General features: G+C 53.0%; 5 protein-coding genes across 6 annotated transcripts; 3 read left to right on the forward strand and 2 right to left on the reverse strand.

The window, feature by feature from the left end:
* Positions 1–8,958: 8,958 nt before the first annotated feature.
* LOC125547808 (protein alan shepard-like) lies at positions 8,959–11,232 on the forward strand. Of its 2 annotated transcripts, none has more exons than XM_048711572.1 (2): positions 8,959–10,629; positions 10,865–11,232. In XM_048711572.1, exons 1-2 carry the CDS (start codon positions 10,017–10,019, stop codon positions 10,897–10,899), a joined length of 648 nt encoding a protein of 215 aa, XP_048567529.1. In that variant the 5' UTR covers positions 8,959–10,016; the 3' UTR covers positions 10,900–11,232. Both variants share the same exon structure in this region, with proteins under 2 accessions (XP_048567529.1, XP_048567530.1).
* A 4,927-nt stretch (positions 11,233–16,159) lies between these two features.
* On the forward strand, positions 16,160–19,202 carry LOC125542578 (pentatricopeptide repeat-containing protein At5g25630-like). Its single transcript, XM_048705659.1, has 4 exons — positions 16,160–16,350; positions 16,827–16,951; positions 17,173–18,096; positions 18,168–19,202. The coding sequence occupies exons 2-4, from the start codon at positions 16,853–16,855 to the stop codon at positions 19,041–19,043; spliced, it is 1,899 nt and encodes a 632-aa protein (XP_048561616.1). The 5' UTR covers positions 16,160–16,350; positions 16,827–16,852; the 3' UTR covers positions 19,044–19,202.
* Positions 19,203–19,253: 51 nt separating this feature from the next.
* Positions 19,254–21,441, reverse strand: LOC125542579. Its single transcript, XM_048705660.1, has 3 exons — positions 20,054–21,441; positions 19,790–19,975; positions 19,254–19,679 (listed from the first exon to the last, which is right to left on the reverse strand). The coding sequence occupies exons 1-3, from the start codon at positions 20,879–20,881 to the stop codon at positions 19,404–19,406; spliced, it is 1,290 nt and encodes a 429-aa protein (XP_048561617.1). The 5' UTR covers positions 20,882–21,441; the 3' UTR covers positions 19,254–19,403.
* A 648-nt stretch (positions 21,442–22,089) lies between these two features.
* On the forward strand, positions 22,090–23,066 carry LOC125546566. Its single transcript, XM_048710781.1, has one exon. The coding sequence runs from the start codon at positions 22,557–22,559 to the stop codon at positions 23,064–23,066; it is 510 nt and encodes a 169-aa protein (XP_048566738.1). The 5' UTR covers positions 22,090–22,556.
* Positions 23,067–23,284: 218 nt separating this feature from the next.
* LOC125542580 (glyoxylate/hydroxypyruvate/pyruvate reductase 2KGR-like) lies at positions 23,285–26,471 on the reverse strand. The gene is made up of 2 exons (XM_048705661.1): positions 25,912–26,471; positions 23,285–23,900 (listed from the first exon to the last, which is right to left on the reverse strand). The coding sequence occupies exons 1-2, from the start codon at positions 26,347–26,349 to the stop codon at positions 23,382–23,384; spliced, it is 957 nt and encodes a 318-aa protein (XP_048561618.1). The 5' UTR covers positions 26,350–26,471; the 3' UTR covers positions 23,285–23,381.
* Positions 26,472–27,850: the final 1,379 nt, after the last annotated feature.

The raw sequence follows: 27,850 nt of genomic DNA on the forward strand, positions 1-27,850 counted from the left end.
CTGTGCAGTCGTTTGTATCCCTGAGAGTTTTCCAGTCGTTGGCTTCAGCTCCCACGTAGATACTACGGGGGTGTTCGGAATAGCACATGACCACACGTTAACCCAACGTCTTGGTCCATAAAGGAGGTGTCAGTGCAGCGAACCAGGCAATCGGACTATGTGGCTTTACCACTCTGACTTAGCCATAGGAGTTTGACAATGGGGTTGTAAGATAGCCCCTGGTGCATATGCGGCTACCGAACTTGGATGCCTTGGACGCGTGACTGAAAAAAGCCAACCCTTCGTGTAATATGGAAGAAATCGCTAAAGATTTAATAAGTCACCGAATTGCTGACCAGCTCTCGCCGCATCACGATAGTCAGTTTTCGGCTTTCTCTACTGAGGTGTTTGAACGGGCCAGCCAGAAACACAATCGCAATAGTTCTCCCTTTACTACCTTAGCCGAAGAAACGGAACGTAAAGTAGCAAGCACAGGAGCTGGGCAACCCAACTATTGATCAAAGACGTGATTCGGAGCCGATGCATATAATGCAATATTCGGGATGCGGAAGTATACTCTGGGAGTGTTCGGACTTTCTATTTGTTGAGGATATTTATATATGGCTTGAATAAAGCCCCTGGCGATTTAAGTCGTACCAAGGTGTATATGCCAATTCGGACGTAAAGTGGGAACACAGATTAAGAAATAAGCCAATACCGAACAAGGTTGGGCAGAACTGTTTCCATTATAGTCTGATTGGTACGTCAAAATGTATTTTTGCACAAGATTCCATAAGCATCGAGGCCATTTTACATGCCGAGAACTGGGAAAGTTGTATATAGGTCCTAAATTTGAAAATATGATCTTGAAGATCCTTTGGACACTCTGCCGCACGTCTGTGCCGCTTTTTCCCATGGTGTATGATCCTTTGAGAGGATCAACAATCGAGTGTGTATGAGGGGCCTGAAAAAGGGCCCTAAGTACCATCGAAGAGTGGTGTGTGTTGCAAAGAACCTGGAAAAAAACAAGAAGAAAAAGATGGAGGAATATGAGGGTCCGGATAGGCTCGAGGCATACCCTGGATTTTGTTTTTAGTATGCCTCCGTCCTTGCCCATGGAATCTTTAGTGCGTAGTTATGTACGCGCGGTACGCATGCCACTATTAGGTGGGGGCTTTGACGGAGGCCGAAATGCTAATCTAGCTCTGGATGAGCCGGACTGTCATTCTGCATGATAGACTGGGCTCGTTTGACAGTGTCCGGGGGCTTGACTGCAAGTATAGTATTCGGCTTAACGAGGCCGCCCTGCACCTCGGCTGCGAGGGCCGCGATATGCTCCTCTGTACGGAGGGCGCGCTCCATGTTTCCATTGACTGTTATGACGCCACGTGGTCCCGGCATCTTGACCTTTAGATAAACATAGTGCGGAACTGCATTAAAACGGGCGAAAGCGGTCCGTCCTAGCAGTGCATGATAGCCACTGCGGAAGGGGACGATGTCGAAGATCAAGTCTTTGCTACAGAAATTATCCGATGAACCGAAGACCACTTCCAGCGTTATGGATCCTGTACAACAGGCCTCAACGCCGGGTATTACTCCTTTAAAGGTAGTTTTAGTGGGCTTGATCCTTGATGAATCGATACCCATCTTGCGGACGGTGTCCTGATAAAGCAGATTAAGACTGCTGCCACCATCCATAAGGACTCGCGTGAGGTGGAATCCGTCAATAATTGGATCGAGGACCAATGCGGTCGAACCTCCATGGCGGATACTGGTCGGATGGTCTCTGTGATCGAAAGTGATCGGACAGGCTGACCATGAGTTGAATTTTGGGGCGACTGGCTCTATGGCATAGACGTCCCATAGTGCGCGCTTGCGCTCCCTTTTGGGGATATGAGTAACGTAGATCATGTTCACCGTTTTGACCTCGGGGGGAAATTTCTTCTGTCCCCCTGTGTTCAGTGGGCGAGGTTCTTCATCGTCGTCCTCGCTGGGCGGCCCTTTCCCCTTATGCTCGGCGTGTAGCTTGTCGCCTGTTTAAAGACCTAACAATTTCTGTTGGTATGATTGGCAGGCTTATCAGGGGTGCCATGAATCTGACAAGGCCAGTCGAGTATTCTGTCCAAACTAGATGGACCATCCTTATTTCCTTTGAGTGGCTTCTTCCGCTGACCGGGTTTAGAGCCACTGAATCCGGCGTTGACCGCCGTGTCTTCGATATCTTCGTTATTGCTTTGACGCTTGTGCTTGTTGCGTCGTGGCTTGCCATTGCCATTCCTGGCTTCAGAGGTGCCAGGGTCGCTGGTGCTATTGCTTCTATGAGCTAGCCAGCTATCTTCCCCCGCGCAAAAGTGTGTCATAAGTGCGGTAAGGGCTGCCGTGGACTTCGGCTTTTCTTGGCCGAGGTGTCGGGCGAGCCACTTGTCTCGGACGCTGTGTTTAAAGGTTGCGAGGGCTTTGGTGTCGGGACAATCCACAATTTGGTTCTTTTTAATTAAGAACCTGGTCCAGAGTTTCCGGGTTGATTCTCCGGGTTGCTGGACTATGTGACTAAGGTCATTGGCGTCTGGAGGCTGGACATAGGTACCTTGGAAGTTGTCTCTAAAGGCATCCTCCAAGTCTTCCCAGCTACCAATAGAGTTTTTTGGAAGGCTGTTTAACCAGTGTCGTGCTGGCCCCTTGAGTTTTAGGGGCAGGTACTTGATGGCGTGGACGTCATCGCTGCGAGCCATGTGAATGTGGAGAAGAAAATCTTCGATCCATAGTACGGAATCCGTCATACCATCGTATGATTCTATGTTCACGGGTTTAAACCCTTCTGGGAACTGGTGTTCCATCACTTCGTCGGTGAAGCATAAGGGGTGTGCGGTGCCTCTGTATCGGGCGATGTCGCGACGCAGTTCGGATGAAGGCTGGATGCGGTTTTCGGCCCGGGTGAGGTTGTGCCTGTCACGCCAGGCCCGATGGTCGTCCTCTCACGTTGGAGCACGCCCCCTCGATCCATAGATTGACCTTGTCTGACCGGCTCTATTGTCTAGGTCCTTGTGTAGGTCGTAGGTATAGCCCGGGACCGTTGCCTCCTTGCCTCGACGGCGGGGTGGCGCGGGCTGGTGTTCGGCGTAAGTAGCCGGTTTGTCCCGTCCACGTGGTGGTCGGTCGGGTTCGTCAGCAGTTTTATGCTTTGGCGGTATTGGCTCAAGGGCCTCGTCGTCGAATTGTGGTAGTAGCTTGTGCTTCGGGTAACTCTTAGTTGGGCGCTCGAGGCCGTATTCCTCGGCTGCCAGGACATTAGTCCATCTATCATTGAGTAAATCCTGTTCAGCTTGAAGCTGCTGCTACTTCTTTTTTAGGCTTCTCACGGTGGCGATTAGCCGGTGCTTAAAGCATTCTTGTTCGAGGGGTTCCTCCGGCACGATGAAGTCTTCGTCGCCGAGGCTCACATCCTCTTCTGAGATCGGTAGATAGTTAATATCCTCCGAGTCCTCGTTCCCGACCAGATTGTCGGGGTTAACTTGCCCATCCTCCCAATCATCCTGTTCGGATGTTGGCTCGATAGGGGCTTTGGGGTCTTCGGCATTCTCCGGAGTATTATTGTCTCCGGTGCCGGTATAGCTGTCTTTTTTGCAACGCGATTTTGAGTGGCGCCGCTGACGTCGATGCTTCGGAGGTGCTTCAACAGGCTTGTCCTCAACGGGATCCTTCTTGTCGTCATTGTCTTCCACTTTGGGTGTGTCCACCATGTACACGTCGTATGTGGAAGTGGCCGTCCAATGTCCGGTAAACGGCGGGTCTTGGCCGTGTTCGTCTCCGGCATCGTCGTCCATGTCGTCGATGTCTTCGGAGGCGTAGTCCAGCATGTCGGTTAAATCTTCGACAGTGGCTATGAAGTGGGTGGTCGGTGGGACGTAAAATTCCCCGCTCTCAGCCCCTAGTCCGGGCTGGGCGTAGTCCTGAGGTGATTCCTCTGAAATAGCGAGGGATCGCATTAAGTCCAGAGCCTCGTTTAAGAGCGAAGTTTGGATATGGAAGCGAGGGTCCGCGGGGCTGGCCGGAGTGAGGGCTTCCTAGCTATGCCTGCTTGGCGCGAACCTCAAGAGTTCGGATATATAGTCCGGGGGCGAGTCCGGCCTTTCAATGATAGGGGGAACCTGGACTGATTTCGAGTTTGACATGGACAAGATCACCTCCGGATCTTCGATAGCGCGTGTTGTAGCGGAGAGTCCGGTGGGCTCCAAACTCCCATCTTCGGACCTGATAGTTTGCTCCGGATCTAGGGCCAGGGCCATGGTCGGGGTCGCGAACCCTTCAAAGATCAAATCTCCTCGGATATCGGCGACATAATTTAGGTTCCCGAAACTGATCTGATGACCAGGGGTGTAGCTTTCGATCTGCTCACGGTGGCCAATTGAGTTGGCACGTAGTGCGAAGCCGCCGAATACGAAAATTTGACCGGGGAGGAAAGTCTCCCCCGAAATAGCATCATTGTAGATGATGGAACGAGCCATCGAACCTTTTGTCGACAGGACAGAGGAACTCTCAATGAAAGCACCAATGTCGGTGTCAAAACCGGCCGATCTCGGGTAGGGGGTCCTGAACTGTGCGTCTGAGGATCGAAGGTAACAGGAGGCAGGGGACACGATGTTTACCCAGGTTCGGGCCCTCTTAATGGAGGTAATACCCTATTTCCTGCTTGATTGACTTTGATGAGTATAGGGGTTACAAGAGTTGATCTACCTCGAGATCGTAATGGCTAAACTCTAGATGTCTAGCCTATATGATTGTGATTGCCTCTACGGACTAAACCCTCCGGTTTATATAGACGCCGGAGGGGCCTAGGGTTGTACAGAGTCGGTTTACAGAGAAAGGGATCTTCACATCCAAACGCCAAGCTTGCCATCCACGCAAAGGAGAGTCCCATCCAGACACGGGAGAAGGCCTTCTGTCTTGTATCTTCACAACCCATCAGTCCGGCCCACGTCACATAGCCCGGACGCCCGGGGACCCCCTAATCCAGGACTCCCTCAGCACTCGCTTTTGGAATGCACAATGTCTAGAAGCGTATGGGCGCTATCGAGTGAGTAGCTAGTGCAGCATATGTGCATGAACAGAGACGATGATGCCAAGGGCTGGTTATTCGCCATGAGCAATTCGCTGCCACCGGAGGATTTTACTACACTGTTCACTACCCTTTGGGCGATATAGCATGCTAGGCGGAAGATAATTCATGAAGGAGTTTTGCAGACACCCTACGCAACACATACTTTTATTGGAAGGTTTCTTTCAGACCTTCAGTGCTTGTTCGAGCCGACCCAGATAGTTCATGCAGCAGGTTCACCTCGACCAACCAACTGGATTCCCCCGGCCGGAGATCACTTTAAGATTAACACTAATGCCGCGGTGTCAAGATGGGGAGGTAAGCGGGCTGTAGCAGCTATATGTCATGATGAACAAGGTAACTTTCTTGGAGCCTCTTCGGTTTTGGTCAACAATATAGAAGATCTGGAGACTCTAGAAGTGATGGCGATTAGAGAAGCTATGGCCTTAGCAAATGATCTATATATCCAAAAAATCTTAGTGGCATCGGACTGTAAGAATGCGGTCGAAGCAGTAAGAAAAGGAACCTCTTCATCTTATGGAGCGATTGTGCTGGAGATCAAAGAGTCATCTAGAGCTTTTATTTCTTGTATTTTCTTACATGAGTTTAAAATCTCGAATATCGAGGCACACAAACTAGTAAAGCATACATTATCACTAGGGACCGGCCACCATGTTTGGTTAGGTCACCCGGCAGACCTTTTCTTCGTCCGTGTAAACTGTGTGACAGTTGAATAAAAGCTTTGCGAGTTTGCCTCAAAAAAATCAATCATATTTGCCATGTGTGGTTAATTAGTTGCTATATCTGTAGTTGTTGTGTGTGGTTAAACCATAGTTACCATGTATGATTAACTATAGTTGCCATGTGTGATTAACTAGTTAGCACATATGCACAACTATAGTTGCCATGTTCATTGTGTGAGCGTTGTGTGGGCGAAAAGTTTCGCCCACACGATCGGACGAGCGTTTCTCTGTCCGTTCGGACAAGGAGCGCCCAAACGTGTGGCACTAAATGATAACACCCACACGATGCTAGGTGTTTACATGGTTCTTCACCCAGATGACAACTGCTTCAAAACTCATGCAAATGGATCGAACAACATCGAGTGTGTGTTGACTTGTTGATAAGTGTCACCCGGGTGGGTGTTATCATTTAGAAAAAAAGTTAAAAAAAGCAATTCAGTTTCATTCAAATTTTCCAGCCAATAAAAATTTAACAGGTCTATGTTTGTCCCTTGTATGTGCGTGCTCAAACTGTCCACAGAAAAGTTGTCGGGTATCCTGAGTCATGAGTTGGTATGGATGCGGGTTGGACTGGACCCATTTGCACTCATGACAAGCACGTGGTAAACCTTGAAATTACAGTAAGGAAACCGTGGAATTATAGTAGCACTTGTCATCTACAGATTATACAGAAACAACTGAACCAAAATAAACACTGCCTATCATACAGAAGACTACACACTGAACCAACATATACACTGCCCTATTCATAGTTCAACATCTCACCGATGCAAAAAGGCCTTCTTCTCCATCATTGTTGTTTCGCAGTCTGAAAAAAGGATTAAACAAGAAATTAGACCAACCATGAAGATATAAAACAAAAAGAGAAGCATTCACACTGACCCAAAAAGCTGAGAATACATAGTACAACATACAGTTAATGATGCAGATGAGTGCAGTGATTAAACAACTTTCAGCCAAAAGTAGAACTGAAAAAAGACTGGAATTCATGAACCTCTTTACTGTAAATTTAAAGTATAAAGATAGAAGTTCTTTATCAACAAAGAAGTCAGTAATTAGAATTTATGCATGCCGCCGAACTCACTGAAAAACATATCATTGGCATACTTTATCCTTAAGTTGAGAATGTCAGCGCTGGAAAAATGGTTATCAACTAGAGACCTTGTGGTCCTCACTTCCATAAACATGAATAGAGGAAGAAAACCAAAGATACCAACAATGTAAATCAAGAAAATCAGGTCAGCCATACTAAAAACAAATTACCTATTGGTCTGGTTGGGAACAGCTAGGAAGACATCATCAATTTTATCAAAATCAATTCATTTCCTCAACATGGGAGTAATAAAAGTATACCAAAATCCTATGAAGTTTGTTATCTGTTCAAATAAAAGAAAACACAAGAGATAAATCTTAAAAGATAACAACACAATTCTTTCAAAAAGGAAACTAATTTGTAATGTACTAATTTGCAAGTGAAATTCAGAATGCTCATTAAAAGCCAGATCAAGGAAAGCTAAGGCTCTTTCCTTCAAACAAACTATGAAAGAAAACCAATGCTTTCAAATGGTTATAGGGAAGCACAGCTGCAACGTGGAAGAATAATATGAAGAAAAAAAATGTATATAGAGGAAATAAGAAATAAAAAATAAATGCACCTAGGGAAGTACAGCTGTAAATGTATCGTCATTACCAAGCCAGTTCAAGAGAGATTTGAGGGAGATGCTTGCAGAGAGGGAAGGAGGGACAACCGCAACAACAAATTTGGGGAAAACTATAGAAGATCATACAAGAAACGATCCACAGGTCAGAAATCTTTCAATTCCAACTTCTTTTCTCATGCCTAGTGATTTTCTTTGAGATCGAAGGACCTGTAAAATCACAAGGCAGAAAAGCACAGATCATAAATTCTTTCTATTCCACATAGTGTCTCGCACAGAGCACTGTAGTTAAAATTAAAGAAACTGGTCAATTTTGTTTCAAAAGCACGATGGCAAAGAAACTAAATTTACAGTAGCAAAAATACTAAAATTACTATTATCAAGTTGCTGAAAATAGTAGGCAAGCAGAATTTCCTGTGCACAGCAAAGTTTTTGACACAAAGGTAGATTCAGTATATTTTGAGAGTGTGATTAGATGCAACATTATCCAACAAAGACAATGTGATTTACAGTCTAATTACCACTGTAATTATACTGAAATTACACTGACTGTAAATACAGTAAATATCCCAGTATAATTACAGTAAATATTGCACTGCGATTACCCCTGGAAATTACACTATAATAACACTGTAAATTATAGTTAAATTGCACGGTAATTACAGTAAAATAGCACTATGATTTACAATGTAATTGCCCTGAAAATTACACTGCGATTACTCTGAAATTCCACTGTAAGAACATTGTAATTACAATGTGATTACTCTGTAATTTCAGAGGAAATTACACTGTAATTAAAATGGAATTACAGTCATGAAGCTGTTGCAAACTTAGATGCAACACTACCTAAAACATAGAAGAAAAAAACAAAAGGGTATACAGTGGATGCAAATATTACCCAACTAAGACAAACCACACAGAAGAAGGTTCTAAAATGCTTGTAGATCCAAGATTTTTTTTTTCCAAAATGATTGAAGATCCAACATAGACAAACCCCAAAAATATTGAATTGAAAATTTCATTGTGATCTAGTGTAACTAAGCTCAAAATAGCACTGCAATTGCAGTGACTGTAAACTAAAATCACAGAAGTTACAGTAGAAATTGCACTGTGATTACCTCTGGAAATTACACTGTAATCACAGTGCCACTTGCCCGTATATTTCAGAGGAAATTACACTGTAATTAAAATGAAACTACAATAACGAAGTTGATGTAACTTAGATGCAATTGCTACCTGAAAACGTAGGCCACTACATCTAACAAAAAACTGACAGCGGAATCAGACGCCTTGACGAACAGATAAGAAAATCGACAGGGGAATCGGATGCACCGCTGCTGCATCCATGCATCTTCCACTGCAAGTGCAACAAATCGCACGCCAAATCCACATCTACGCACGAGTGCACATACACATACATCTACATCAAACAACAGGGTAATCAAATCAAACCACTAGATCTAGGAGAAATACATCGGGGAAAGGGACAAGAACCAAAGCGAGGAGGCACTGGAGCGGAAATCAACCTGAAGAAAGAAGAGGAGGAGACGATCGGAATCGCCATGGACGACGAGGCTGTTGAACTATAGAGCGCTGTGTGCCCCTGTGCCTAGTCAAAGCACACAGCGCCCACGATCACCCACGTACATGAGTAGTGGTGTAGTGGTGCAGTTAGCTACAGTAGTGGTGCTCGTCACCTGAGTTTCCTCCTGTACTTATACGGCCTAGACAGATCAATGCAAAGTGTGTTGTGTCTCATCTTCCTTCATGGTATCAGATGTCGCACGGTTCTAACCCCTTTGCGCCTGGTTCCTCCGCTTCCGCTTCCATGGACACGAACTCCTCTTCCTCCTCTGATGGCTCGCCCGCCGCGTCGCCCGGCCACGCCGCGGCCGCGGCCGCCGGCGCCGGCGCCCTCCACGCTGTGCCAGCGCCCGCTGTCTCGACTGCTGCCGGCCCCAGCGTTGTGCTTGCGGCGCCCTCCTTCCCTGCCTCCATCCTGCAGACGGTTGACATTTGTCAGCATGTCCTGGTCACTCTCGACCTGGCGGCCGGCAACTACGCTCAGTGGCGGCGCTTCTTCGACGCCGTCATTGGCATGTTCGGCCTCCGCAGCCACCTGGATGCCGACTTCGCCGCTCCTCTCGACAACCCCGACTGGGTCATGGTCGACCACTGCGTGGTGCATTGGCTGTATACCACGATCTCGCCGGAGCTGCTCGAGATCGTCATGCAGCCTGAGAACACCACCGCCACCGTCTGGGCCTCCATCCAGGGCATCTTCCACGACAACCAGCTCTCCCGTGCCGTCTACATCGACGCGGAGTACCACGCCTGCGTCCAGGGCGATCTGACCGTCTGGAGTACTGCACCCGCCTAAAGCGGTTCGCTGACCAACTCCGCGATCTGGGTCAGCCCGTCTCAGAGCCACAGCAGGTCTTCAACCTCCTTCGCGGGCTCGGCCGTCAGTTTCATGGCGCGATCCCGCACATCACGTCGCAGGTGCCTCTGCCGAGCTTTCTGCAGGCTTGCTCGTTCCTCATGCTGGAGGAGTTTCGCGCTGAGCAGGCCGTGCGCCAACAGTCGGCTCACGCTCTCCTCGCCGGCCGCGCTGGTGGCCCCGTGCCGCCGTCTCCTGGCGCTTCCAGCTCCGGTACCGCTGCAGGCACCAGCCCCGCCGGTGGTCGCGGGCGTAACCACCGTCGCGGGCATGGGAACGGGACCGGCAATTCGTCCTCCGCGGCTCCTTCTGTGCCCCGCAACCCAGCATACCCGGCGCCTGCTCCCGGCGCGAACTCCTGGACTGGCCTTGTCCAGGCATGGCCGGTCCCTTGGCGCGCGCCCGGCGTGGGCGTGCTCGGCCCGCGCCCCGGCGTTCCGCATCAGCACGCCATGATGGCCGCGCCCATGGCTCCTCCACCGCACGGCTACACCTACGGCTACGCCCCCGGCTTCAATCCCGGCGGATACGGACCCGCACCCAGTGGCTACGCCCCCGGCTTCACCCACGGCGCGTCGACATCCACCACGCCCTGGGACATGGGCGCTCTTCAGAGTGCACTGCAGCACTCCGCCCAGTCGCCGCCGTCCGCCGGGAGCTCGTCGGACTGGGTCCTCGACACTGGGGCCTCCGCGCACATGACCTCCAACGCTGGTAACTTGCACTCTGTCCGCCCAGTTCCACCTCTGCTCGTATCTTCGTCGGCAACGGTGATCATCTCCCGATCACCGGTGTTGGTGAGGGTGCACTCATCGTTACCAATTCCTCTCTGCAACTTCGCAATGTTCTCCTCTCTCCCTCTCTTATTCGCAATCTTTTATCTGTCCGTCAGTTAACTCGTGAGAACCCTGTTTCAGTAGAATTTGACAGTTTTGGTTTCTCTGTCAAGGACATCCGCACTCGGGCGGTGATTCTGCGATGTGATTCCGACGGCGATCTTTATCATGTGGCGTCCAGTTCCTCGGCTCCATCCGCTCGACACTTCGCCGGCGTCGTCACCGTGGACCTGTGGCACCAACGGCTTGGTCACTCCGGCCAGTTATCTACCAGTAGTTCGTCTGCTTTGTTTCCTTTTACATGTAGCAAGTCAGCACCGCACACATGCCATGCCTGCCGCATTGGCAAACATGTACGCTTGCCATTTGCTCCATCGCAGTCCTGTACTTATTTTCCCTTTCAACTGTTGCATTTGGATGTATGGACATCTCCAGTCGTGAGTATCTCTGGTTTTCAGTATTACTTAGTCATCATCGATGATTACACCCACTATGTCTGGACGTTCCCATTGCGCAACAAGTCTGACGTGCATTCTGTTCTTCTCTCTTTTCATGCCTACGTTCAGAACGCAATTTGAGCGGCCCATACTTGCCCTACAGACCGACAACGGCCGTGAATTCGACAATGATCGTGTTCGCTCTTTCTTCTCTGCTCACGGCTCCGTTTTTCGTTTCTCCTGTCCGTATACTAGCCAGCAGAATGGCAAGGCGGAACGTGCACTTCGTACTATCAACGAGGGCGTGCGCGCGCTGCTCTTCCACGCCTCCATGCCACCCCGTTTCTAAGTTGAAACCCTGTGCACTGCTACTTATTTGCTGAACCGGCGTCCCTGCCGGTCTAGCTCACCACAGACACTTCACGAGTTTCTTCTTGGCGTAGCCCCTGATTACACCTTGCTGCGCGTTTTTGGTTGCTTATGTTTCCCCAACACCAGCTCCACTGCCCGGCATAAACTTTCTCCCCACTCCGTCGCTTGTGTTTTCCTCGGCTATCCTTCCGATCACCGTGGCTACAGATGTTTTGACCCAGTCTCCCGTCGTGTTCTCACATCATGCCATGTCACTTTTGATGAAACCACCTTCCCATTTTCCTATCCACACCTCTCTGACGCTGAACGATCGCCATCTAACCCGATTGTCAGTCCGTTCTTACCTGTGCAGGGATCAGCTCGTGGCGCTCCTCCTCTGATCGTGGTGCCAGCTCCACTTTCAAATGAGCGTCTGTCGCTCCGGGCAGGGGCGGCCTCGTCCGCGCCCCAGCCTGGCCCGTCTCTCGGGCCACCTTCCGGCCCGTCCGTCGAGCACGCTGCGTCGCCTCCCTCCACCTCGCGCGCCTCGGCAAGCTCGTGCGGGCCATCCATGCATTCAAGCTCCGCCGCCAGATCGACCTCGGGCGTCTCCTCTTCAACATCCACCGGCTCGCCGCCTCTCGCGCCACGTCCCCAGGCCGTTCGACAGATGATCACGCGCGCCCAGAACGGCGTGTTCCGGCCGAACCCGCGCTACCACAACCTCACCGCCACGGCTCCTGCGTCCACGACGGTGTCGCCAATCCCTCGCTCCGTTCGCACTGCTGTCCAGGACCCGAACTGGTTCGCGGCTATGGCAGAGGAATTCGCGGCGCTCGTCGGCAACCGCACCTGGGAGCTTGTTCCCCGGCCGCCCCGCGCTAACATCATCACAGGGAAGTGGGTTTTTCGCCACAAAACACGCGTCGACGGCTCCCTCGAGCGCTACAAGGCAAGGTGGGTGGTGCGCGGCTTCACTCAGCGTCCCGGTGTCGACTACGGCGAGACTTTCTCACCCGTCGTCAAGCCGACGACGATCCGCACCGTCCTGACGCTCGCTGCCTCACGTGGATGGCCTGTTCATCAATTGGACGTCAAGAACGCTTTCCTCCATGGCACGCTCGCCGAGGAGGTCTACTGACTCCAACCTGCTGGGTTCATCGACAAGAGCAAGCCTGACCATGTCTGCAGATTGAGCAAGTCTCTGTACGGGCTGAAACAGGCGCCTGGCGCCTGGTTCCTTCGCTTCGCCGGCTTCCTCGCCATGATCGGCTTCACGGCGACACGCTCGGACACGTCGCTGTTCACCTACACCCGCGGCAACGACACGGCCTTCCTGCTACTTTACGTGGACGACATCGTCTTGACAGCCTCAACTTCAGCCCTACTTCACATCTCATCGCGCAGCTCGCTCGTGAGTTCGCCATGAAGGATCTTCGCGCTCTACACTACTTCCTCGGCATTCGTGTCACGCGCACGGCGAACGGCTTCTTCCTGTCGCAGGAGCAGTACGCTGAGGAGATACTCGAGCGTGCGTCCATGGACAACTACAAGGCTGCACCCACACCTGTGGACACGAAGTCCAAACTTCCCTCCGCCGACGGGCCCAAGGTCGCCGATGCCTCTGCCTACCGCAGTCTCGCCGGGGCTCTACAGTACCTCACCATCACCCGCCCCGAGCTTGCGTACGCCGTGCAACAGCTGTGTCTTCACATGCATGACCCCCGGGTCTGTCATGAAGGCCTGCTGAAGCGCGCACTTCGCTATGTGCGCGGCACCACCGACTTGGGGCTCTGGATCCATCCTACTGCCAAGATCGAGCTTCGGGCCTTCACTGATGCAGATTGGGCTGGTTGCCCGGACACACGCCGCTCGACCTCGGGGTTTTGTGTCTACCTCGGCGACACTCTGGTCTCCTGGTCGTCGAAGCGCCAAGCCACGGTCTCGTGCTCCAGCGCCGAGGCCGAGTACCGGGGCGTCGCCAACGCGGTCGCCGAATGCATCTGGCTGCGTCAGCTTCTCGGTGAGCTCCTTCATCCAGTGCGCTCCGCCACCATCGTCTTCTATGACAACATCTCGGCCGTCTACCTCTCCGTCAACCCTGTGCACCACCGGCGCACAAGGCATGTCGAGTTGGACATCCACTTTGTTCGAGAACGGGTGGCACTCGGCGACTTCCGCGTCCTACATGTCCCTACTCGCCAGCAACTCGCTGATGTGCTGCCGTCGAACATTTTCTCTGAGTTCCGGTCCAGCCTTTGCGTCTCCTCCGGCGACGTCACGACTGCGGGGGGTGTTGAACTATAGAGCGCTGTGTGCCCCTGTGCCTAGTCAAAGCACACAGCGCCCACGATCACCCACGTACATGAGTAGTGGTGTAGTGGTCTAGTGGTGCAGTTAGGGCATCTCCAGCCATTGGCCCCCCAGGAGGGGCAAAAAATCGCCCCCTGGGGGCGCACCGGCGCTAAACCGCGCACTGGGGGCGTGATGCCCCCCAGTCGCGGCCCCCCACGGGTTTTTAAAAAAGTCAAATACGGCGCAAACACGACTCAAATTTAATGCAAACATCGGCGAGTTCGTTCAAATTTAAACATACTTTGCAAAAAAAGGGAAAAACTACCGCGGGCTACCCCCGCCGTCTCCCTCGCCGCCCGCCTCGCCGCCCGCCCACGCGGTTCTACATGCCGAGGAGGCGGTAGAACCGCGTGTAGTCACTGTCGTCGTCGTCGTCGTCGTCGCCCCCGCCGACGCCTCCGCCGTCCCTGCTGCATCCCTCCCCCGGTTGGCGCGGCGGGTTGGACGGTCCGGGGGCGTCGTCGTCGTCATCGCTGAGGACCACGACGCCGTGCTCGTCCTCGTGCCCACGCTTGCGGGCGGCGATCTCCTCCAGGGCCCGGCACTACCGGACCATCTCGTCACGGAGGTAGTCGTCCCGCGCCCACCGCAGGGCGTCCTCGTCGGAGAAGCCACGCCGGGCTATCTCCTAATACTCCACGGGGAGGCCGGGCTCCGGCTTGGGCTCCGGCTTGGGCTCGACGAGGACGAAGCGGCCGGTGGGGGAGGCGTTGTCGCCGATGCAGACGCCGGAGTTGCGGGTGCGCGCGCTGACAGGCGCCCTGGGGCTCCGGCTTGACGGGGCGGAGGTGGAGGCAGGGGGGAGCCGCCGGACGAGGAGGAGGACCCCCCGGTCTCCATGCGCCTCGGGGTCCAGGAGCTTCCCCGGCGGCGTGCGAAGGACGGGGGAGCGGGGTACTCGAGGCGCGGTGTGTTGCCGCCCTCGATGTACTCGAGGACGGCCTCCAACATGCGCCCGGGCACGCCCCACCACCGACGCCGGCCGACGGCGTTGAGCCTGCCGGAGGGCTCGACGCCATTGGTGGCCTCGAGCTGCTCGGCGTGGCGGCGGCGGAAGTAGGGCTCCCAGAGCGGGCTGTCAGGGACGTACCGTGGCCCCTCCCTCGCCGCACGCGGCAGGGACGAGCGGATGCGTGCGATCTCTGCACGCCGCGCCGCGCCAGTGGGTATCGGGGGCACCGGCACGCCGCCGGCGCTGATCCTCCACGCCCCGGGTACCCGCATGTCCGGCGGGACCGGGTACTCGGCCTTGAAAAGGAGGCGAGCCTCGCTCTCGTGAAGAGGGCGGCGACCGAAGCCGTTCGCCGTCGCGCCGTCGCCTGGGAAGCGCTCGGCCATGGGTGTTGGAGACGGCGAGAGAGAGGAGAGGGAGGAACGACGACGGCGAGAGAGTACGAGTCGCCGAGTGCGCTGGGGTGCGTCTTATATAGGCCGAGGCGCCGCCCGTGCGCGAGCCGCCGTGAGTACGCGTGGCGGGCGAGGGAGGGCGAGGGACGTGCGCCATCCGGTCTTCACTGCGCCGCCCGTGAAGCATCAATGGCGCAGGCTGACCGGCGCGGCAGCGCGACAGCTTTGGCATTGATTCGCCGCGGGAAACGAGGCGATGAGGACGACGAAGGGGCGAGAAGAGGGTAGAGTCGCTGACGCGGCGGGCCCGCGGCTGTTTCGCGCCAAAACAGTTCGCCCCGGCGCCCCCAGCGCGCCGGGTTCAGGCTGAGTCCGCCGGCGCTGTTTTCGGCCCAAACCGGTGAAAATCGGGCTCCTAGGGCGCGACTGGGCCGATTTTTCGGCGCCGGCACAAAAAAAACGCCTAAAAATGCCTTCTTGGAGGCGCGGCTGAAGATGCCTTTAGCTACAGTAGTGGTGCTCGTCACCTGAGTTTCCTCCTGTACTTATACGGCCTAGACAGATCAATGCAAAGTGTGTTGTGTCTCATCTTTCTTCAGAGGCAATCGCCAAGAGGCGCCTCCCTCGCTCCGCTGCTTTAACTCTCTCCAAGAAATGAGAAAGGATAGAAATGAAAATAAACAAAAAGGACAAAGGGAGGGCAGGGGACGGACGTTAACGGGCTGGCCCGGAAACTAAAGTGCTCGCGGTGCAGATCTCGGCATGAGATCGAACGGCCAAAAAATTGATTGAAGGCCAATTGTAAATCAGTTGACTGAAAAATAGCCAAACCGTAAAAAAAAAACACCCCCCAGGGCATGGGTCCCACCTCAGGCTCAGGGTTCCCCGCCGAGCTGTCACCGGAGCGGAGCCCGCGCGCCCTTGCCTATCGTTTCCCAGCCCGGTCCCCTGCGGATAAAGAAAAACGAAGCGCAGCCCCTCACAGCCACGCCTTGGTCCGTCTCTCCCCCTTGCTCTTCCTCCTCCTCCTCCTCCGGCCATACCGGCCGGAGGCACGCCGTGCGGCTGACCGTGGGGGCACGCTTGGAAACTCTGCTGCTGCGAATGAGGTGATGTACCTAACCAGGCTGGCTCCTTCACTTGTGTTTCTGCCGCCGAGGCTGCGAGAGGATGGCGCTAGCTAGAATGAGTTTCCACCTCTTGTGTTTTGCTCAATTACGCCGTGGAGATCACCGGACGGCGAGCTCCGAACGTCCGCGTGCATCTCGCCCCCCTCCTCCAGTCTGCTGGGCGCCGAAGAATGGACGCCAACAACAAATTCAGGGATGCATGCGTGCTCACCTCACCTGCCGATAGATAGATAGTAAAACTGTTTAAGCAGATTTTTTTTTTGCCAAGTGAGATAGATATGTGTGTTTTCCTTTCGTTCCAGCCCGCATTACTTCAATATTAAGTACAGTACAAGTATAGCAAGCAACACTGAATGCAGAGTAGGTTTGTGTTCTGCATTTTGTGCGCTTCATTTGGTTTCGAAAGCATCATTCAGAATCATGGCATCTGAATAAATCCTGACACTACTGGCCAGGTTGAGGAGCATATAGCGGTGCTACAATGCTACAAGACGGCATACAACTGACGCCGGCCTCCACTTCCAACAGCACGGGCAAGACAAGAAACAAGGGGAAAGAGCTCAACGGATCCGCCTCCACGGTAAGCACCGGATTGCACCGGAGTACTAGATAAGAATGACAAGCAGCTGTGACCACATCTCAGTTCTTGCCTGCACATTTCGAGATATAGGGCGGGGGAAAGATAGATATCCTTGGTGAATTTTGTGTGATCGACTTCTCTACTCTTTCCGTGATTTTTGTGCCCATATTGCGCCTGCTCATCTCAAACAAGTCAAGGGTTTCCTTCTTTGGGTGCTCCAGGAGGAGGAGGAGAAGCGCCAGGGCAATGGCGGCGACGCGCAGCCGCCGCCGGCGAGCACCTGCACGACGTGCGCCAAGGGGCACACGTGCCAGGCCGTGGTCAGCCGGACGCGGGAGATGCGCAGCCTGATCGACGCCAAGAAATCTCACCAGGCGCAGGCCCTGTTCGGCCACCTCGCCGACGAGGGCCACCGCCCGTCCCTGGTGACGTACACCACCCTGCTCACCGCGGTGACGAACCAGCGCGCGTTCGAGGCGATCCCTTCGCTGCTCGCCGGCATCGACGCCGCCGGGCTGCGGCCGGACGCCATCTTCTTCAACGCCCTCATCAACTCCTTCGTGGAGGCCGGGCGGATGGGCGAGGCCACCAGCACCTTCTGGAAGATGAGCCGCCACCACCCGGGCTGCCGCCCCACCATCAGCACCTTCAACACGCTCATCAAGGGCTTCGGCATCGCCGGCCGCCCCGACGAGTCGCAGCGCATCTTCGACATGATGGCCGGCGGCGACGGCGCCGGGGTCGCGTCCACGGTGAGGCCCAACCTGACCACCTACAACATCCTGGTGAAGGCGTGGTGCGACCACCGGAGGCTGGAGGAGGCGTGGGGCGTGGTGGGCCGGATGCGGGCGCGCGGCGTGGAGCCCGACGTCGTCACCTACAACACCGTCGCCAGCGCCTACGCCAAGAACGACGAGACGTGGCGGGCGGAGGAGCTGGTGGTGGAGATGGTGCGCGCCAGGCTGCGCACCAGCGAGCGCACCTGGGGAATCATCGTCGGCGGATACTGCCGGGAGGGCAGGCTGGAGGAGGCGCTCCGCTGCGTCCGCCAGATGAAGGACGCCGGCGTCCTCCCCAACGTCATCGTCTTCAACACCCTCCTCAAGGGCTTCCTCGACGCCAACGACACGGCCGCCGCCGACGACGTACGCACGTGAGCTCAGAGCGAGCTCAGAGCTCACAAAACTCGATTGATTCTTGATCTTATGATGTGCAGGTTCTCGGGCTGATGGAGCAGTTCGGCATCGAGCCGGACATCGTGACGTACAGCCACCAGCTGAACGCCTTCAGCTCGCTGGGGCACATGGCGAAGTGCAGCAAGGTGTTCGACACGATGGTAGAGGCCAGGATCGAGCCGGACCCGCAGGTGTACAGCATCCTGGCCAAGGGCCACGTCCGGGCGCAGCAGCCCGGCAAGGCGGAGGAGCTCCTGGAGCGGATGCGCCGCCTCGGCGTGCGCCCCAACGTCGTCACCTTCACCACCGTCATCAGCGGCTGGTGCAGCGTCGCCGACATGGACAACGCCGCCAGGGTGTACAAGAAGATGCGGGACGCCGGCGTGCGCCCCAACCTCCGGACGTTCGAGACGCTCATCTGGGGGTACAGCGAGCAGAAGCAGCCGTGGAAGGCCGAGGAGGTCCTCCGGATGATGCAGGAGGCCGGCGTCAGGCCGAAGCAGAGCACCTACAGCCTCGTCGCCGATGCGTGGAAGGCCGTCGGCCTGGTCAAGAACGCCAACCGCAACCTCGGTTCCCCCGACGACCGTCGTCGCCCCGCCCCCAACGCGAGCGATCACGACGAGCCGGACCGCCGTCCCGACGACGACGACGACAAGCTGCAGAGATCCGGAAGAGCCAGTGAGCAGGCAACGAGTGATCCATCATCACGTGCCAGTTTCGTGCAGGTGACAAGCGCGCTAGGGACAGGCAGGGCTGGAGACTTTGCATCGTCGGCGCCGCCGTCGTCGTCGTCGCCGTGGCGATCGTGTCAGCTCCGACTGCGATCCTCGGGGTTTTGCAGGGAGCGAAGGCAGAAGCAGGGTGGGCTGTACAGTCACAGCATCAGCTCAATCAAGATGGTCTTCCTCAGTTAAGAGGTGGACATGTTTGCTGTTCAGCACATGTACACTACTACCTATAAAACCCAATTCTTCCCCAAAATTTATCTCCTGACCGTAGATGCTGGTCATTTTTGTATGATTCTGCACACACATTGGTCTTCGATTCAGATGTCTCACTCTCACCATTCCACAGATCAGACTCCCCTCAAACAGCATGTGTGATCTATGATACCAACTGAATGCTATGCTCTCAATCAAACACTGATGCTGGAGAATTATTAACCAGATGGTTCCAATGCCATGAACGACCACAACAATATCTACACGATCACAACCATTATACGCTCTTATACTTGTCAAAACTAACAACATCTCAAGCAATAGATTACCAAATCAAGAGTAGCTGCAAGCAGTCTGGGCGATCATGATGGGCTTGTCGGTGAGAGAGCTCACAAGAACCGGGCATCGCACACGCTTGGCGTGTGTCACCCTGACAAGCCTGCCGATGACATACCCTCTCGTCCTCACCGCCAAGTCCACGGTGAGGGGCACGCCGTCGGTGTCGGTGAGGACGAAGGTAGCCCCGGCTCCGTAGAGCGGCGTCTTCTCGCCGTGCAGGGTCACCGATGCGACGTGCCGGCTCTTCTTCGGCTGGTAGAACTTGTCCAGCTGCAGAGCAGCAGCAGCAGCAGTAGGAGGCGGCATTAGCTACCGGAATTCTGACGGAGGAACTTCAGAAAGCGGAGTTCCTCTCTGATGCTTTTTGGCGTGCTAATTACCTGACCGCTGGCGATGGGTATCTGGGAATAGTAGAGCTGGATGGAGGTGGAAGAGACATGGATGCCGAACATGGTGGAGGGGTTGTGGACGTCAATCTCGAGCGAGCAGTTCATCGTGACGAACTTGGTCGGCACTCCGGTGCCGTCCGTCCCTTCGCCGGCGTAGAAATTCTCCACTCTCAAGCTCTGCACAGAACCAAACAAATTCTAAGGTTGTGTAATAGAGGGAGATACTGAATTTAAGGTGGCAGAGATGAAATGCACCTTGACGAGGACGCTGGGTTTATCACGGCGGGCGGCGCCCCAGACGACGAGGCAGACGAGGGTGAAGGCGAGGACGAGAACCGAGAACCAGAAGGCGGCGACGCAGCTCCTGGAGAGCTCCTGCTCCTGGTCCACGCCGGCGTCCTCGGCCTCCTCCTCGTCAATCACGTCCACCTCGTGCCACCCCTTGCCGTGGCCGTGGGGGCGCTTCCGGGTGGCGGCGGCCCGGCCGCCGCCGGTGAGGTTCCCGGAGAAGCGGCTGGCGGAGGAGGCCCTGGAGTGCGGGCCGATGGAGGACTGGTGCGACGGGGAGTCGAGGGGGCTGTTGTACACGGGGGTGGCCTGCGTGGACGAGGACTTGTCGCCGTCGTCCCGCGAGTCGCGCGACGGGCTGACGACGTAGTAGGCCGCCCGCTTCGGGGACCGCGACGGCGACGTGGTCGCCAGGCTCGTCACGTCCGAGTCCGACGTCGTGTGCTTCATCGTCCCGTCGCGCGGCGCTGCCACCAGGAGGAAGGATTTGATTTCTTGGAGAAGCTCACTGGCCTGAAACGCTTGTGGAGCAATGAGATCTTGGAGGGCAATAATCATCTGAAGATTGCAAGTTTGACGCTCGCTTATATGGGAAGAAAAGGGAAAACGTGAACGCTTTTGGTAAGAATTGCAATAATTGAAGGCAAAATTTTGACGCGCTATAATTGAAGAGAAATTAAGAGTGAATATTGATTGAGAGCGGGACAAAATTATAATCTCGTAGACCAGGATTGTTTGGGAATTATTAACGTAGCACGTCGATGAAATCATAATCCCGCGCAATTGCGTCAGCATGTCACCAAAGAAGAAAGAAGAAAGAAGAAAGAAGAGAATTGATCATCAGTTGTCAATGGACCAACTTCTCTGTAGCGCACGAATCAAATCGATGAGTTACGTAATCGGTTGGTTTCGACCGCGATCCCAGCCGGCAGCCGCGACCGGACCGCCGGAGAAGTATTTTTCTGAAGAAAGAAAACGAGACGCGGGCAAGATATCGATGATCTCATGCATGATCTGACGTCCGCCCCGCCCCCCAGAGAAGAAGAAAGAGGGAAGGAGAAGATGAAACGGCCGGTACGGTGGTCGCTTGGATGAGGAATGATGATCGAATCATTCGACCTCTCTCCTCCAAGAAGGAACGGGATCAGGCGCGCGGGCCCTCGCCTGAAGAAACAAGAGGAGGGGAGAGAGAAAGAGATTGGCGGGAGCACTCGCCTGTTCTTCGCCCACGCAGACGCCGATGGAAGCGGGCGGCGCGCGGAGGGAGGCTGCAGTGACGCGCGAGGAGCTCGGGCTGGGTCTGGGGCTCGAAACGGCTCGTCAAGTGGCGCCGCGTGCTCCTGCATGCTCCCTCCCCCTTTGACGCATGCAGCTGTTCGAGGGAGGGAGGGAGGGAACGCTGCTTGCTTGACCAGGCGCCCTTACACGTGGGCCCCACCCAGTGCGCGGGGCCCGCCTGTCAGCCCCGGAGCGTGGAAGACAGCTGCTTCTCCTATCTCTCACTCTGTACAAGACGGTGATATCAGCTGGGTCCGAAGCGGTCGATCGAGCGGCCCGTGCCGTAATGCGAAACAAACTGCAGACGGACGGTCAAGGAAACGTGGGGGCTTCGCCGAGCCCGGGAAGCAGCGTCCACGTCTCGTCGCCACCATACACGGTACGCCTACACATACCCTAGTATAGCAGAGAAGAAAACCATGCCATGTACCGCCGCTCAAGGATCAATGTATGTATGTACGTACGAACGTTCTTGGCTCTCGCGACGTGCCCAACCGCCCACTCGGTCCATCTGCCGCAGCTACTCCCTCTGTTTCTATTAGTTGTCGCTTAAACGGATGTATCTAGCACTGAAATACATCTAGATACATCCATTTCAGAGACAATTAATATGGAACGGAGGGAGAGTACATCTTAATAATGGATCCATCCTTCGTGCAGTGCAGTCCATCACGCATTCACGCGTGTCGCCCGGTAGGGGATCGCGACCTGTCAAAGGATCAGACGGTGTACAACGGACACCTCAGTGAGGATACCACAGTGCTGCCGGATCCCAAAATGTGAAATGGGGTACTCCTCTCCTCACTCGGGCCATCGTCCACTATCCTGTGCGTGCGCGTTCAATGCTCCAGCCATCCGTTGAGCGGCCATGATGATACGCTGCCGCTGGGCTGCATTTCCTCGACCAAGGAAACCGGCCGGGCATACTATACATAGCACGGCATCGGCATCGACACAAGATAACAACTCCAGCCCGAATACATGGCACCGGCATCGGCATCCCAGTAAGAAATCAAACTTATTGACCTTTCTTTCTCGTCGAATGTTCACCGACCGAAAACAACAGATTTCAATATGATCCCCAAACAGAAAACATCTTGTCGTGCTTCACTTCTTCATATCATATACAACGCACGGCGGATTATCCTGATCATCATCAGACAACCGGAGTCAGCAGCGGCTTCTTCAGAACATGCGCCTCCAGGTTGCCCAGGACCAGGTCCGCCATGGCCTGGCGCGTCTCGTGCGTCCCGCTCCCCACGTGGGGCACCAGCACGACGTTGTCGAGCGTGAACAGCGCCTCAGGCACGTTGGGCTCGTCCTCGAACACGTCGAGGCCCGCCCCGCCGAGGCGCCCCTCGACGAGCGCCGAGACCAGCTCGGGTTCGTCAACATGAGGGCCGCGCCCAATGTTGATGAGCAGGCCCTTGGGACCCAGCGCCTCAATCACCTCACGGTTGACGATGTGCCGGGTCTGCTCGTTCAGCGGGCAGGCCACCACAAGGATGTCGCTGTTTGCCGCCAGTTCGACCACGCTCGGGTAATAGGTGTAGCTGGGGTAGTCTTTCTTTGTTCTCTGGTAGTAGTTGACTGGGCAATCAAAGGCCTCCACTCGGGTGGCAATGGCAAGCCCTATCCTGCCCAGCCCGATGATGCCCACCCTCTTGCCACTGAACTGCAACAGGATAAACAAAATCTATGAGAAAAACGAGCCACAGATGTTCTACCTGCTTAAACAAGGAAATATAAGAAAGAAAGGATCCAAAACGGAATGCCGAGATTGCATGCCCCGACCACACACAAAGGTACCAGCAAGTGAAGAGGGACAGATGCAAATATCTCTGTAAATATATGAATAAACTTTGGAACTGATGGTCTTATTTATCATGGTTGATTGCATATCAGACATAACATATGATGTCTTCCGAAAACAATAGATAATGCTGAGTTCATAAACTAGACAAAAAACCCAGAGTTTGGATTACAAACTGTTAACATCTGGGAATCCCAGTAACAATCAGATGACTGGGGTGAGTAAGGGCTTATTAAGAGCATGTGCCTCTAAATTCTTCAGAACCAGATCAGCCATTGCCTTGCATGTTTCTTCTGTATCACTTCCTACATGAGGGACCAAAACAACATTATCTAAACTGAAAAGTTGCTCTGGAGCAAAGGGCTCATGCTCAAACACATCAAGGCCTGCTGCTCCAAGGCGTTTCTCAACAAGAGCAGACACAAGCTCAGGTTCATCCACATGTGCTCCACGCCCAATGTTTATGAGCACACCATCTGGTCCTAGCGCATCCATGACCTTACGATTGACAATGTGATGCGTCTCGGCATTAAGCGAACATGCTACAACAAGCACGTCACAATTGGCTGCCAGGTCAACAACATTCGTAAAGAACTTGTAGTTTGGAAATGACTTCTCTGATCTTGAGTGGTAACTGATTGAGCAACCAAATGCTTCAGCTCTTTTTGCTATGGCTAAGCCTATCCTGCCAAGCCCAAGAATGGCAACTCTTTTACCACTGAACTGCAGAGAAGTAACGAGAGTCGGTTATCTTTTGCTCTTTGGGGAAACCAAATCTACTATTAGGATCACATGCACCCCCAACCTTTATATCTACCACAAAACAGTAACCAGCATCGTCAGCTATTTCATGCTTTCATAGGACAGCCGTTAGGCTGATATCTCATCATTATAATCAGTAGCAGATCAATCTTGCAAAGGACATTCTCTCCTTGAGATAGCTGCATCCGAACTCTTTTGTTTTTCAAATGCAGGTGCTACCCCCAGCCTCCACATCCATTGATGCGCGCAGCCAAAAGTGCACCTGAATGTGTTGCATTGTTTAACAGGATTCCACTCGCACTGAAGATGTCCTTCAATGTTTTAAGGGAGCAGGAAAATGGCACGGTGACAAGAGCATATTGCACCATACAGTTCATGAAAAGTTCTGGTGGGTATTATCATGGAACCCTTGGTTGGTATGATGCATAAACTATCTACTTAGCCATAAAACACTGGAGAACATGACAAAACATGTCGCTATCAAGAATAACGAGTCGACGAGTCAAGCCAAGGTTGAGACTCATAGACTAATCATGACTGGTCTAGGCTAATGCTGGACTAGTCGACATGGTACTGTAGTACTCAACTAATAACACATAGTACAGTATACAATAAAAATTGAATGCATGGTTAGTGGATGAAGAACCTGAGGCTCTGCCAATTGTAGTAGCTATTCATCAGGAAGTGGATGAAGTAATCAACTGTTCACCTATCTTTCCCAAATTTCCCTAAAAAAAACTTGTCCCTCCCAAATTGAGTCGATCGACTCAAAAACCTAGACTAGTCTGGACTAGTCGAGGACTAGTCGCTCCACCGCTCAACTCAATAAGCTAGTCTACACGAAGAAGCTAGTCGACAATCTCATAATTCATGGTTGCTATAAGAATCCTATTTGTGCTACTATGAAGCAATGGTCAGGGAGGAACAAATCATGGTTTCCAACGTTTTCTGATCATCCATCAGCCTTGGTATTAATACGATTCCAAGTGACGGGCTGACGGCACAATATGGAGATATGCTACAACATAAAACCTCGAGAGCCATGTGAATATGTCAAAAAAGAACCAAAAAATCCCTAACCTAGTAAGAAACTGATATTAAATAAGAGAAGATAGGAACCACATCACCATATGTGAGCCATCCTAAATCAGAATGCTCACTAGATTTCTAGAAAAACCCTGCGGCTACAGCACTATAACTATGTGATTCCTCCACATCTTATATTTAAGTTTTTGGACACCAGCATACAGCTTGAATCAGCAATGAAGAAGGTCAACATTTTACAGTCAGGTAGTACAAATTTTGATCTAATAGGATGCATTTCACCGCTGAGCAGTGGTGAGCAGTCTTTTAAGAGACTGTCATAGATTGCAACCTAAGCTACTGCAAATGCCTTCGAACCACGGCTTCCTCAAATGATATGACTGACATGGCATAAACTAAGGATAGTCGCAACCTAAGCTACTGCAAATGCCTTTGAACCACTACTCTCTCAAATGATATGACTGACATGGCATAAACTAAGGATAGTCGCAACCTAAGCTACTGCAAATGACTTTGAACCACTACTTCCCCATTGATATGACTCACATGGTAAAGAGAGGCAAATGTACTAAGTTACTAACTACCAACAATATTTTAGGAAGATAACCAATGATGTGCCAAAAAAAACTGACAAGGATCCAATAAAGTTCAACTGTTTCTCCTTTCTACCTGTACTAGATTTTGCTCTCTGCAATTTAACATCTCTGTATTGCCTATTTCCCTTTCGTGCATTCATATTCGCTGAATGCCCACTGCTGTGTTATAGTTCCTTTTCCAACCAAGTTATTGCCGTATTCATTTTGACAGAACCGATACCAAGTATACACACTTTATGATTAAACCAAAGACACCAAAGCACTAAGAGCGCACTGAATTATTGGACTGGAAAATATAAATGGAAGTCAATGGGCAAGCATCGGAAACCAACCCGCGTGGTGAGTGTGTAGTCCCCCTTGGCCTTCCACAGGCCGGCGCGCACGTAGCGGTCGGCCTGCGGGATCTTCCTCAGCGCGGCGATGGAGAGGCCGACGGCGAGGTCGGCGACGTCGTCGGTGAGGACGTCGGGGGTGTTGGTGACGCGGATCCCGCGCTCGCGGCACTTGGGGAGGTCGACGCGGTCGATCCCCACGGAGAAGGAGGCGACGATCTCGAGCGACGGCAGCGCGTCGATGAGCGCGGCGTCGGCGTTGTAGCTGGCGTTGCCGACGACAGCGCGGATGGCGGAGGCGTTGGCGCGGAGGAACTCGGCGCGGCCGTCGGGAGGGGAGTCCCAGAAGCGGAAGAGGCGGAAGCGGCGGTCGAGCTCCTGCTCCAGGTAGGCGTTCATGGGGTGCAGCAGCAGCACGCCCAGGGACTCCATCGCCATGGCCGCCGGGGGCACCGAGGGCGGCAGCGGATGCGGCTGGCTGTTGTGTGGTGGGTGGGTGGGCTGCTCCGCGGTGGCTACTGGTGGGGAAATGCTGACGCTCGACGCCGGCCTTGTTTGCTAGCGTCTTATTATCCTCTATGGGCCGCAGGTTGCAGTCCAGCCGGACAAGGACGGGCGGCCTACTGAGTTCGAGGGATGATGGTTGAGTCAGCCACCCTAATTTTCAATTACCTAAAAAAATGTCCCAAAAAATTACCTAAAAAAACTAATTTTCAAGGTAGATATGTTTCTCCATGTGAACAGGATGACAAATGAATAAAAGCTTCACGAGATTGCCTAAAAAAGATAGATATACTTTTTTTTATCTAAAGAAGCAGATGTTTTTGTTAGATCGATCTAATTTTCTAGAGTTTATGTCGCTCTAGCGGATCCCTATCTAATATAGTCTTGACCTGAACCCGTCTCCCTTATGTCCATCTACTCGGCTGGTTAAAAAACAACAAGCATGATTACTCAACGTTGATGCAACCCTAGACCGATGAAAGTGATTTTAGAAACGAGCGACACCCACAAAGCACAAGCCCACCTATTTTCACCATGGCTTGATACAACAAAGGTCAAGACCTCATTCGGATTTTTTTACCTCATTCGGGGTTGGTCTCACACGAAAAAAACAATCTCCGTGCCTTGTACAAACTCTTCATTCTTCCACGACACTTGAAGGTTCATCGCTTAGAGGCGCACACCCTGCAAGAGTGAGAAGCAAAGCAAAGTCACATGGATGAACTTCTTAAAAGATTTTCAATCAAACTCTCTCATGAACTCATAGAATCTCTCCCTCACAAGATAAGCTTGAAGCAGAGCGAGACTGAGCACAAAGATAGGTTCAAGAATGGGAGGGGGCACTAGTAGAAAAAGGTCCATTTGTCCCGATTCGGGAACCGGGACTAAAGGGTCGGTACTAAAGCCCAACACCTTTAGTCCCGGTTCTTACACCAACCGGGACAGATGGGTCTCCACGTGGCCGTTGCGGCTTGCCCAGGTAGGGGGGCCTTTTGTCCCGGTTGGTAGCACCAACCGGGACCAATAAACTTCTACGCGTCAGCAGTTCAGGGGCTAGGTTTTTTGTTTTTTTTCTGAAAGGGGGGGGTGGGGGTTTTGTAGGGTTAATTTAGGGGTTTCATATATTGTGTTAGCTAGCTAATAGAGAGAAGTGTCCTCTCTTATCTCCCATTCAACTCCATTGGCATTGAACTTTCGTTCAAAACCAACACCTTGATTCTTCCGGTGCATTCCTTGCTTGCGCACAATTTCCTCGAATTGCTTACTCCCGGCAAGGCTTTTGTACACTCCTTTCTCTATAATTCCCTTCAATAAGCTATTTTCTTGCTCAAGTGTAACTTGGCTAAGAGAATCATTAGTGGAATCAAGAGAGCTACTAGAAGCAACAATATTGGATTTAGCATGATCATTGTTACTACTAGAGGAAGAATCTTTC

Source organism: Triticum urartu, chromosome 3, assembly GCF_003073215.2.
Source record: "Triticum urartu cultivar G1812 chromosome 3, Tu2.1, whole genome shotgun sequence".
NCBI classification, from domain to species: Eukaryota; Viridiplantae; Streptophyta; class Magnoliopsida; order Poales; family Poaceae; genus Triticum; species Triticum urartu.

What these genes read in the sequence shown, in the direction of transcription:
- LOC125547808 (XM_048711572.1), top strand. Translation starts at nt 10,017, where the DNA reads ATGCTGGAGGAGTTTCGCGCTGAGCAGGCCGTGCGCCAACAGTCGGCT. An exon ending in GCACATGACCTCCAACGCTG is followed by an intron (nt 10,630 to 10,864) that starts GTAACTTGCACT and finishes TTCTCTGTCAAG; the next exon opens with GACATCCGCACTCGGGCGGT.
- LOC125542579 (XM_048705660.1), bottom strand. Translation starts at nt 20,881, where the DNA reads ATGCTGACGCAATTGCGCGGGATTATGATTTCATCGACGTGCTACGTT. An exon ending in AACCCAGCGTCCTCGTCAAG is followed by an intron (nt 19,976 to 20,053) that starts GTGCATTTCATC and finishes GGTTCTGTGCAG; the next exon opens with AGCTTGAGAGTGGAGAATTT. An exon ending in TACCCATCGCCAGCGGTCAG is followed by an intron (nt 19,680 to 19,789) that starts GTAATTAGCACG and finishes GCTGCTCTGCAG; the next exon opens with CTGGACAAGTTCTACCAGCC.
- LOC125546566 (XM_048710781.1), top strand. Translation starts at nt 22,557, where the DNA reads ATGCGCCTCCAGGTTGCCCAGGACCAGGTCCGCCATGGCCTGGCGCGT.
- LOC125542580 (XM_048705661.1), bottom strand. Translation starts at nt 26,349, where the DNA reads ATGGCGATGGAGTCCCTGGGCGTGCTGCTGCTGCACCCCATGAACGCC. An exon ending in ACTACACACTCACCACGCGG is followed by an intron (nt 23,901 to 25,911) that starts GTTGGTTTCCGA and finishes ACTTCTCTGCAG; the next exon opens with TTCAGTGGTAAAAGAGTTGC.
- LOC125542578 (XM_048705659.1), top strand. Translation starts at nt 16,853, where the DNA reads ATGCTACAAGACGGCATACAACTGACGCCGGCCTCCACTTCCAACAGC. An exon ending in TCAACGGATCCGCCTCCACG is followed by an intron (nt 16,952 to 17,172) that starts GTAAGCACCGGA and finishes TGGGTGCTCCAG; the next exon opens with GAGGAGGAGGAGAAGCGCCA. An exon ending in ACACGGCCGCCGCCGACGAC is followed by an intron (nt 18,097 to 18,167) that starts GTACGCACGTGA and finishes TATGATGTGCAG; the next exon opens with GTTCTCGGGCTGATGGAGCA.